Source organism: Rhincodon typus, chromosome 30 (genome assembly GCF_021869965.1).
Source record: "Rhincodon typus isolate 14 chromosome 30, sRhiTyp1.1, whole genome shotgun sequence".
Lineage (NCBI taxonomy): Eukaryota > Metazoa > Chordata > Chondrichthyes > Orectolobiformes > Rhincodontidae > Rhincodon > Rhincodon typus.
In genome coordinates this window covers 24,253,891-24,265,774 of record NC_063361.1, presented here as the reverse complement: position 1 = coordinate 24,265,774, position 11,884 = coordinate 24,253,891, and the positions used below count along the sequence as shown (strand labels likewise).

The 11,884-nt window shown below is 40.4% G+C and overlaps 1 protein-coding gene across 3 annotated transcripts in view; it reads left to right on the top strand.

The window, feature by feature from the left end:
- The window catches only part of ifi35 (interferon-induced protein 35), a 30,776-nt gene that overhangs the window by 15,284 nt on the left and 3,608 nt on the right, over positions 1 to 11,884 (top strand). For all 3 annotated transcript variants that reach the window (XM_048614359.1, XM_048614361.1, XM_048614360.1), the window contains 5 exons: positions 1,980 to 2,096; positions 5,032 to 5,179; positions 7,255 to 7,361; positions 8,634 to 8,820; positions 11,507 to 11,619. In XM_048614359.1, the coding sequence (XP_048470316.1) occupies positions 1,980 to 2,096; positions 5,032 to 5,179; positions 7,255 to 7,361; positions 8,634 to 8,820; positions 11,507 to 11,619 (672 nt within the window). The remainder of the gene's footprint in view (positions 1 to 1,979; positions 2,097 to 5,031; positions 5,180 to 7,254; positions 7,362 to 8,633; positions 8,821 to 11,506; positions 11,620 to 11,884) is intronic.

Here is an 11,884-nt window from a genome sequence, read left to right as displayed (position 1 = left end):
CTAGTTTAGTTTGGGAACATGATTGGCATGGACTAGTTGGACCAAAGTGTCTGTTTTGTTTGACTCTGCAACTTCTAGAGCAGGAGCGATTTGAACTAGGGTTTTCTGGATCAGAAGTAGAAAAACTACCACTGCGATACAAAAGCCCTGTTTAGAATAAATATTTACAACGAGCCTGTTCAGTTAAGCTGTGACCCAGCTTTTTACCAGGTTGGACTTGAACCTGGTGCTCCTGGCTCAGAGATAGGGACTCTACAGCTACACCATATGATTGCCTTCATGTGAGAGTTGTACTCTTGGTTTTATACAGTATCCCCTACCAAAATGTATCATCTCACACTTTGTGTTGAACTTCATCTGTCACCTATCTGCCCACTCCATCAAACTGTGTATGTTCTTCTGCAATTCTACACAGTACTAATTGTTCACAATACTTTCTAGTCTTCTTGTCATCTGCAAATTTTGAAGTTTTGTCCTGTACACCATGGTCTATATCATTAATATTTACCAGGAAAAGCAAGGGTCCTAATGCTGACTCCTGGGGAACTCAATGCAAACCTTCCGTTGCCTAAAAGTCATTCAGTATCCATTACCGTCTGTTTGTTGTTGTCACTCAGCCAATTGTAATGGAGCAGACCGGACCCTCCACAGTATGTTATGGAGATAATCTAGACCCTAACTTCTATATTTTTTTAAAAGGCAAGTGTAAGCCCCTGTTCCAATATAATTCAATTGGCCCACCACCAAGCTTTAATCAAAACACCTCTATTCTTGCAAGACAGTTAAAATACAACAAAAAGAATTGGCATAACTTTACTCTATTGAAATATTTCACAAAGATAATGTATTATTTAACCACTGATTATCAACTGTGGTTCCAATAAAGGCAGCATGTCATATACACACCATTGGCAAAGGCGATTCAGCAACATGGTTATTATTCTCTCGTGCTGTCTCTCTCCACTCCAGTAGAAAGAAACAATCAGCCCGTTTTGATTTTTAAGAAAAAACCTTTCTGTCTAAGACTTCACCGCAGCAGCAGAGAATTCAAGCTTTCAGCTCCAACAGCCAGTAAAACCACCAGCTAATTGAAAGTGAAACCAAAACCCTTTCGGGTCTGCGTGAGCCTGACCCCATCCACTCATGATTGTTTTGTCTTAAACAAAACACCAGGGAGAACTCAAAACTGTTTACCAACTGCCTGTCTGAAGGAGACATTTTTGTACCACTATGACAACACCCCTCTGCAAAAGAAACAGGACAGAACACATTTCTTAAAGGCACAGTATTGTCACAAAATTCTGTTTCCATGTTGCTGCTGTCCCTTTTATTCCACTAGATCTAACTTTGCTCACAGGTCTGTTGTGTGGCACTGTAACAAATGCTTTCAAAACGTCTATCTATAACATAGGAACAGCGTTGCCATTATGAACCTTTCTGTTACCTCTTCAGAAAATGTTCGCAAGTTAATCAAACATGATTTTTCCTTGGGAAACCCAAGCTGGCTTTCCTTAACTAACCTGCACTTCTCCAAGTGACTCCTAATTTTATCCCAAGCTATTGTTTTCATAAGGTTTCCCAACCACCAAAGTTAAACTGACTGGTCCGCAATTACATAGTTTTCTCTTCCATTAAAAGCCCTTTGTAAGTGTCTTGTATCAAACATTATTCCTTAACTAACAAACAGACAATTAGTGGGATTGGATGAGGTAACATATGAAAATTTCTTTAAAAGTTCTTCTAATCTCCTTATGTTTCCAGGTAGGAAGACCGTACCAGCAAACAAGGGTGTAGTTCTACTTCTGAAGAAGGGTCCAGACCGAAACGTCAGCTTTCCTGCTCCTCTGATGCTGCTTGGCCTGCTGCGTTCCTCCAGCTCTACACCTTGTTATTTCTATTGCTGGAACCTGTTTTGATTTTCAAAATGAATTCAATTTGAATATATTGTCTTTTTATGGATCCTGTGTGTTCTTCCACAGAAACTATTGGAAGATGTAGAGACTGTGAATAACAATCTGAGGGAGGACCAAGGAAATATAAAGGATGAGTTGATGAGACTCAAAGAAGAAAGATCAGAGCTAGAGAAGCAACTCAAGGTAAGATTGCAATAATATTCCATTAGATGTTGAAAGGCTTGTGAGGAAAAACAGAAGTCAGAAGTGATTCTAATCTGGGATCACAATAATTTAATGTTTGGAGTCAGTTGTACTGCACTACCTCACTTGGGATAATGACCCAAAACATCTTTATGTTGGTGAGTGCCCTAGAGGACGTTATATGCTAATGAATAGTTGCCAGAGCCAGTATAAATGTGAAGTACCATTGAGCTTTCTAGAACCAACCTGATTGCTTTCAATTCGCAATTTCTTGTCCTCTTACACCAACTCATTTCGATAAAAGAGAGTTGAAAATTTTCTAAGCATCCAAAAGAGAACCTGAAACTACATGTTCCCAAAAAGGCAATCACTACATAATATTCTCCCACAGGAATCATCTGTTAATGTACAAATATTTATGGAGGAGAAGTAAATAAACTGGGAGGTAAGGTATGCACTGCACCTCTTCGGAGACAATTGTAATATTTGCTTGGGTACAGTGCTAAAAATGGACAGGATTCGCAGAAGAAGAGAAGGTCAAAGATGGATCGAGCAGAAATATTCCAACTGTGTGATTTTTTGGAGTGATGGAGTAGATGATGAAAGAATTTAAAAAAATCCAGTGACTCTGCTTTCACCACATTTTCAGGAAGACTATTTCAAAGACTCATAAACTCTTTGTGAGAATTGTTTTTGTTTAATCTCTGTTTAAATGCGTGATCCCTGATTTTAAACAGTGCTCCCTTGTTCTAGATTCTCCCAAAAGAGCAAACAGCGTTCCACGTCCACCCTGTGAAGACCCCCTCCTGATTTTATGTTTCAATCAAGTTGCCTCTTACTCTTCTAAACTCCTGCAGATGCAAGCCTAGCCATCTAACTTTGCCTCATAAGACAGCCCAGCCATTTCCAGCTATCAGTCTGGTAATCCTTCTCTGAACTGCCATCAATGTATTTACATATTTCTTTAAAAAAAGTGACCAATACTTTGTGCAGTACTCCTGATGCGGTCTCGAGACTAAAGCATAAACTCCCACTTGTATATTCAGTTCCCTTCGTGATAAATGATAACGTTTTGTTAGCTTTCCTAAGTACTTGCTGTGTCTGCACATTGAACTTTTGATTCATGCACAAGGACAGCAGATCCCTCTGTGCCTCAGTGCTCTGCAATTTCTCACCATTTAGATAATACGCCCACTTCTTATTCTTCCTGTCAAAATTGACAATTTCACATTTTCCCGTGTCGTTTTGTGACATCTTTCCTACTCACTTAATCTTTGTGTCGTCAGTAGATTTGGCAACTGTACCTTCCATTGCTTCATCTAAGTCATTTTTAAAATCAGAATTGACTTGCCAAGCAATTGAAGCCCGTTTTTCCCCTGTGGTTTAAACTGTTGTGATTGTTTGAAATTCTACGTTCTTGCAATTGTCCTGATGAGGATGGCATGGTGGTTCAGTGGTCAGCACTGCGCCTCACAGTGCCAGAGACCTGGGTTTGATGCCACCGTTGAGCGACTGTCTGTGCGCACATTCTCCCTGTATCTGTGTGGGTTTCCTCCCACCCTCCGAAGACATGCAGGTTAGGTAGCTTAGCCATGCTAAATTGCCCATAGTGCCTGGGGCTGTGCAGGTTAGGTGGGTTGGCCATGGGGAATGTAGGGTGTCGGGGGTGGGATGCTCTTCAAAGGGTTGATGTGGAGTTGATGGGCTGAATGACCTGCTTCCACACTTTAGTGATTCTATGAGTACAAGATGAAAAGCTTTAGCAACCTATCTCTGTTTTAGAAATTTGAAGTTAAAACATTATTAGAAATAAATGAATGATTCTGTAAAATTTCTTTTTAGTTCTGGGATACTGACAAGCCTTAAAGGCTGCAACTTTGGACAATCAATATACTTATCTTTTCCAGCTGATAGTCATCTCAGATTTTGCCCTTTCCTGTTCCTTCCTTAATGCATCAAGCTTTCTTTCATAATCCCTGGATAGCTGGATACAGAGCTCCTCCACAAGAGCTTGACATACCTTTGCTGTCTCTTTCCATTACGTTTGCATTTGCGTGGTAAGAAAGATTCTCATTTTTGAAAGGATTACCTGTACAGAGGTCTGTGAGTAGGCTGCCCAACAATTCTGTGATTGGATACTTGAGAGGAAGCAAAACAAGTGGGATATAGGAAATAAGAAAGTAAAGAGCATACAGTAAATCTTAGAAATAATCAACAGGTGTGGCAACATTTGCGGGGAGAGAAATAGGGTTAATGTTTTGGGCCAGTGATATCCAAAACATTATCTGAATGCGCTTGATAGAATAGACCCTGAAAGACTGTTTCCTCTGACAGGGAATCTAAAACACGGAGGTACAGTCCCAAAATAAAAGACCGATGATTTAGCATTGAGATGGGAAGGAACTTCTTCCCCCGAAGGGTTGTGAACCCTTGGAATTCACTAGCACAAAGTGTTGTGAATGCTCCATTGCTGACGATATTTTAAGATGACCTTCCATATGGGAAGGTGGGGGATAGAGGAGACAGAGGAAAAGATCAGCCAGGCTTGTATTGAAGGCAGAGAAGGCTTATAATTTCTTCTTATTATTGTTATGTTTTTTTTTAGTGTCAGTTTAGGCAATTTAGCAGCGAAATAGTTTGGAAAGAAGAAATTTTTGAAAGCGCGTATCACACAAAATACTTACTAATGCCCTATCCTGTTTAGAAGTAACAAACATCTTCTACAGTGGGACTGGCTTTGTGGCTTGTGGTTAGTACTTCTGTCAGAAAGCCTGTGAACATGCCCCAGTCTGGACAGCAATAACAATTTAATATTAGAGTATGTATGAGCAGTCTACATTGCACATCTTATTGCTACCACATGTTACACAAATGCTGCTTATTTGTCCCTGTTGTTAGTCATATTAATTTTGTGATTTTCTTGAAACCCCTACAGGTTTCTTTCTCCATGCCTCACAAACAATGGAGCTTTAATGGCAAAATTGAGGAAGATGACAAACCAGCAGTAGAGTTTGACCTAAAGCCGTACATTCGTTACCCAATAAAAGGAGGCTCGGCAGTGATTACATTTGAAGATGAAACAGGTAGAAAGTAATCGAATAACAATGGAATCAGTTGTTGTGCATGTCTTCTTGCATTGGATCCTAGTGATTAAAGTTAGTAATTATTGGCTATAAATACAGAACGGTTCTATGTACTGGTTGCTGTAAGTTATTAGTTGTAATCTTGGCAGCTGTCAGAGGCTGAATCAGATGGCTAAATTTGATTTAAATTGATTTTTTTTGGCATTAAATTTGAGTTGCCAATTACATGTCCACATCGTCACTAAAACTACTTTATTCCATTTTCACAACAACGAAAGTGATGTTTCTGTGAGTTAAAGCTGTTACATGAATGCAAGTTATTGTTGTAACCATTAAACTGCATGACTTTTTGAGTTTGTCATTGGTAGTTCCTTTCATCTATTTTTGCATTCCAATAGGCATCATTGAAAAGATTAAGGAATAAAAATTGGTTTTGGTTCATTTTTAGACTCATATCCATTGGTGCACAAACACAGCCTGTCTCAGTTAAGATGGTTGAGGCTTGGCAGCAACTGGGCCTCATAGTAATAATGTAGATGTGCTGCCAGCACTTGGGAGACAGTTCATGAGGCATTCAAGTTCAGCCCCACATTACATCATGGGCTCGGGCAGAGGAAGAGAGTCAAACATGGGCTGGCAGCTGTTTTCTACATTGGCACAAGTCTCAGAAACGCACTGTACAGTATATCTAAGACAACTGGATGGCATCACAGCATGTAATGCTGTATTATAGGGGGTCTCCTGTTACTCGCTGTTTATTCAGCTAGCTAGTTCAATCAGCAGCCTGGGACACTGCTCACCTTGTTAGTCAGTCAGCAAATCAGTCAACAATAGGGCAGGTTGGTTAGCTCAGTTAGTTTGATGGCTGGTCTGTAATGCAGAGTAACTGCATGGGTTCAATTCCTGCACCAGCTGAGGTTACCATGAAGGGCTAGTTCTCAACCTCTCTCCTCACCTGAAGCATGTTGACCTTCAGGTTAAACCTCCACCAGTCATCACTCCCTGAGAGAGCTGCCATGTGGTCTGGTAAGACTGTGGCAACTTTATATACTATCAGTAACTTTACTTTTGCTGTAATACTAATATCATATATACTCTCATATAAATACCAAGTGATATATTAGTAATCTAAATAAGCATATAAACAAGACATACATGAATAGCAAGGGTTTAGAGGGATATGGGCCAAATGCTGGCAAACAGGACAAATTAATTTAGGATATCTGGTCGGCATGGATGAGTTGGACCGAAGGGTCCGTTCCTGTGCTGTACAGCTCTATGACTCTAAGACGATATATTTAAGAATGAGATGTTATATTAGTGTACATTGTGCATTGTTATATCTGATTCAGTACAAACCTGATCCTCTGTGGTATACAATACATGGGCTAACATGTCAAAAACCACAAGAAGCCCATCATGATTGCAAAAGATGAATATATGATGGGGTGCTGGGGACACAGGAGGAGGATAGAAATGTTTCTAGGAGCAGCCACTGCCTAGGGGTCACTGAAAGATCCTGAGTCATCCAGAGTCAGTTCTGGTCCTTTATTAAATAATTTGGGATTTAGGCTCCTCATTTGCTTTTATAAAGGATCTATTACTCACTCCAAGCAGGCGCCTTATGTGAGCAAGAAGGCACCTGTGCAAACAGTGGTGATCGGTATGGTTCTCCCTGAAACTGGCCCGTATTTGTGCCACAAAAGTAGCTCAATGTGGCTCAATTTCTGTCCTTTAAGATCTGCAAACTCAGCAGCCTGACAGTACAGTGAATACTGCATCATTCTTAATTTAGTGAGGTGCCAGTAGGAAATGATCATATTATGCCTTTACATATTAAGTGCAAAATATCTGAACAAGTTGTCTTCAAGCAATGTCTGCAGCGAGAACCCATCTAACATGCTTCTTAAACTGCTGGTCCTAGGTTTATGAACCACGAAGGCTCAATGAGTGCAAAATATCTGTGTTTTTTTACTGTAGTTCTGCAATTATCTAGAAATATTATTGGAAATGTTAAGCTGGCTAACACTTGTATCTTAAGAATTTTTTATATTTGAATTTTCTTACTTTTGTAGTTGCTAATAAAATACTGGAAATGGAAGAACATGAGATTGAAATAGGAGACTGTCGAATTAAGATAAAGGCTCAACCCTTGAAGCTGAAGATGTTAGAAGAGATCGAAGTAAGCCTGGGTTCTATATTATAAATTCATCACCTGCAGTTACCATTGATCAGTCACTAGATGGCAGAGTGACAGACGTCTTGCAGCAGAGCTTTTTGCTTCTGGAAACCAAGTGGCAGAATAACTTCATTTGCTCTGAATGTGACTTCCACTTTCTGGTTTAAAATGGGCACTCGTGTCCCATGACAGGACATGTGTAACCGTTCATACATGCACATCACTGCGTGACCATGATGTGTTATTGCTCTTTGAACTTTAACACAGTGCAGACCAGCATCCTTCTTTGTTGTGCTCAGATTGATGAGATTGTTCTTACTGAATTCCACCTGTGACATGCCCCGATTATAGCTAGAGTGTTTTCAGCCATCACTGCTGTTCCCCAGTCCTGCTCCTTACATGGTTCTTCTAAGGCCTATCCTTGATTTTCCTCTCTTCCTCATCTAAATGTTACTTCTTGGAGGTATGAACCACAAATAAAAGATCAGCTTTCATAAGAACACTGATGTCCCTCCGGTCTACTTTGTCACCATTTCTTTTGAGCCCCTCTGTTGCCCCTGGGTTGTTCACGTGCTGTTTGGACCGTTTCCCTTCCTATCTCAATACTTAAAGTCACAGTCATAGAGTTATACAGCACGGAAACAGATCCTTTGTCCGTGCCAAACATAATCCCAAACTAAACTAGTCCCACCTGCCTGCTCCTTACCCATATCCCTCCAAACCTTTCCTATTCATGCACTTATCTAAGTGTCTCTTAAATGTTGTAACTGTGCCCGCATCTACCACTTGTTCAGAAAGTTCATTCAGCAAGCAAATCACCCTCTATGTAAAAAAAATTTCTTCTCATGTCGTTTTTTAAATCACTCTCCTCTCACCTTAAAAATATGACCCCTAGTCTTGAAATCCCCCATCCTAGGTAGAAGACAACTACCTTTAACTCTATCTATGCCCCTCATGATTCTATCAGGTTGCCTCTCAACGTCCTACACTCCAGTGAAAAAAATCCCACCCTATCCAGCCTTTCTTAATAACTCAAGCCTTCCATACCCAGCACATCCTGGTAAATCTCTTCTGAACCCTCTGTAGCTTAATAATAGCCTTCCTAATGCAGATACTGTCATATTATTTGTGGAGTGGTTTCAGAAGGCAGCTCTGTCTGATGTTATGTGACAAGTTTTGCTGGGTGAGTTTTACATGGTCAGTGACACATTCTGGCGATTGCCAATCCCCACAGAGTAAGAGGGCTGACATGCACGAACTGATCTTTTCCCACAGATTCAGACAGGAGTGTGTAAAAAGCGAATCCTGGTTTCAAATATCCCAAAGCTTACCACAACCGACCAGCTGCTCGATAAGTTGGAGCTGTACTTCAGCAAACAAAGGAACGGTGGAGGAGAAGTGGAAAATATTGAGGTTTTGGAAGATTCTGGCAATGTTGTAATAACATTTGTTGCTGAAGGAAGTAAGATATTTACTGAAAATATCTTGGAAAAATGTGAACTGTACTGAATTAGTAACCTCTTCCTAGGTGGATAGAAATATACTGAAGTTACGTGTAGAGACCATTTTGCCGAACAAGTTAGTGTCGGTATTTATCCTCCAGAACAAAAATCACATTCGTCCACCCTATTCCCATATCCTTTTATTTCCTTTCTCCATCCACTTTTCTAGTCTGTTCACTGATGTTGTTATAATTTCTACTTTAGCATTTTAGCCAATTCAAGGAGGCAATAGCCTAATGGTATTACCGCTACACTGTTAATCCAGGGCCCTGGGCAATGTTCTTAGGACCTAGATTTGAATCCCACCATGGCAGATGGAGGAATTTGACTTCAGTAACAATCCAGAATGCACCATCTAATGATGACCATGAAATAATTTTGTGGATTTGTTGGAAAAACCTATCTGGTTCATTAATGTTCTTAGGGAAGGAAACTGGGCATCCTTAGCTGGTTGGGTATACATGTGACTCCGGACCCACAACATTGTAGTTGACTCTGAACTGTCCTTTGGGCATAAAGGTAGGTAATAAATGTTGGTTCAGCCACTGTATCCATAACCTACAAGTGAAAGAAAAACAAAGAACTGCAGATGCTAGAGATCTGAAACAGAAACAGAAATTGTTGGAGAAACTCAGCAGGTCTGGCAGCATTGGTGGGGAGAAAGCAGAGTTATTGTTTTGAGTCTGCTCTTTATCGGAACCTGATGAAGAGTCGCCAGACTTGAAATGTTAACTTTGTTTTCTCTTCACTGATGCTGCCAGACCTGCTGAGTTTCTCCAACAATTTCTGTTTCTGTTTAATAAAAAGTGAGCCTTTGGAAGTGAATTTCACAATCTCAAAGTTCTGTTGCGTTTAATCTTGTCCCTATGGCCATTCATCCCAGAAATATTTCAACGATTCAGAACAGTCTGCTCCTTTCTACCTGACTCCATCCTTTCATCATTTTGTAATCCATGTTGCTAAACTAGGAAGAAGCCCCAGTGTATTTTATCTTGGTAGACAGCATCCTAATGAACCTATTATACCCACTCTAAAGCCTTGACATCTTTTTCACAGTGTGGATCCAATACTACTCACTATAATCTGACTGAGGACTTTAGTTAGGGTCAGTTTCTATATTATAAACCCCTGCAATCATTTATGTGATCTTTTCTATGTACAGCCCCATTGAGTGTTTCTCGTGATGAAGGTGGTATATAAAAGCAATTTGCTGTTTAGTATCTGGAGTTCTCCAAAGATTTGGCTGGTTCAACAATCAATGGTTGGAAATATGGAGTGGAAAAGTCTTAGATGTGATTTTGGATCCGTGTCTAAGTTCACAGATCTCAGCCTAGGTTGGTGACCTCTGAGCTAGGCAGGAGAGAATTGACCAGAGTTTCCACTTCTGAGCAGTGTCCGATTCCTGAGGGCATAGATTTGGAAGGTGAAAACCTTTCAGTGTTGCTGACACAAAATGTGTCAACTGTGAGTTTCATTGAAATGTAAAGTGGGGTGGGGTGTGAAGTGGGCAAAAAAACCCACATCCCTCACATTGTTACAACCCGCCATGACTTAAAATGACTGTCTCAGATTTGAATTACATTGACTTTATGAACTGGATACTGGGGGCAGGTGGCAGGGAGTTGTAGGGTACCCCATTTCTAAACTTGAAAGGGAGAGATGATACATGGTGTGAGAAAAGGGCGCAGATTGGTTGGCTGTGATTAGTTGAGCTGTTGCCATGGCGAATCCCCCAGGGCCCAGCTAAAGTGATGTGCTATGTACAATAGGCAGAATGGAGGTGAATCAATCTGCTCATGGTTGCAAATATTATGTCAAGCGCTAGATGTGATTCCAGATTGGACAACACTTGCTGAACAACCCTAGGTGTTCCATGAATTGCCATTATAAGATTATCAGTCAGACTCCCAATGTTTGATATTAGTTTCAGACACATTCATACACAGGGACCTGTCCTCTGCAGGCAAACTGAACATATCCAACCATTGCGCCCTTTTTGAATTAAACAAAAGCATGGGGAACAGCAGTTCCTTAGTGCATTTTCCATGGCAATGTCTCAATTTATTGGCCTCAAGCTGCCAGCCAATCAGCACCCTTGTCTTATAAGGTGTAAATTGTTGCTCCCTTTAAAATTTGGCATTCTTACATCTGTTTTGATGAGTACAAGAGGTAACAGTGTGTCCTTTTCCCAGCAAAAACAAAAGTGCTTCTTGACCAAAGTATTGAAGTTCTTGGCCTCAATCTGAACACTGATCAAATTGATAGGTGGAATGGCCCCAAGGGACTGAAGAGTCTCCTCTTGTTATTTTGTCCCAATTGGAAAGCAAACTGCAAATGTCCTGGCCACAAGAAAGGAAAAAAAATTATGCGGTTAAGTTCTGTCGAAACCTCCCCATCCTCAACTTTTCATTTCTCAGGCACTACAACGTTTGTGACAATGCGTACAAACCCGAGAACAAGTTCCGCTTTGATGTCTGTTGAGTGTTGCAGAATGGAATCACAAGAAGGAAGGAACTTGTGAAGGATTTTAGGAACGTTTGCAAGTGATTGCTATGATATGAATAGGAATTCATGAGACAGAAAAAGCACTAGCCAGTCATCGCATGAATGCACATCCATGTTTACCCTTCTTTCTATTTCTTTCAGTTGCTGAGAACTTGACAAAGAAAGAGTTTCACCAAGTGGACCTCCGAGGAATTGACAAAATCCTCCCACTGAGGATATCCCCGTTTATCAATGGTGAAATTGTAAAAATAATGGTATGAAGATTTGTTTTCTTATTATGTATTTTTCACTTATGTTATAGGAATGTTTATATTTATTCAGTGAAATCACCAAAGGGGCAAACAAAAGTTACAGTTTGGGTGCATTACGGTTGATTAAGGGAGGAATGGATGTAGTTTGGTGTCAGATATTCCTTGTATTCCACGAATTTACAGTTTAGAACGAGGAGTAACAGTTCCAGCACCGTGATCCGGGAACATGGGAGTAACAGTTCCAGCACCGTGATCCGGGAACACGGGA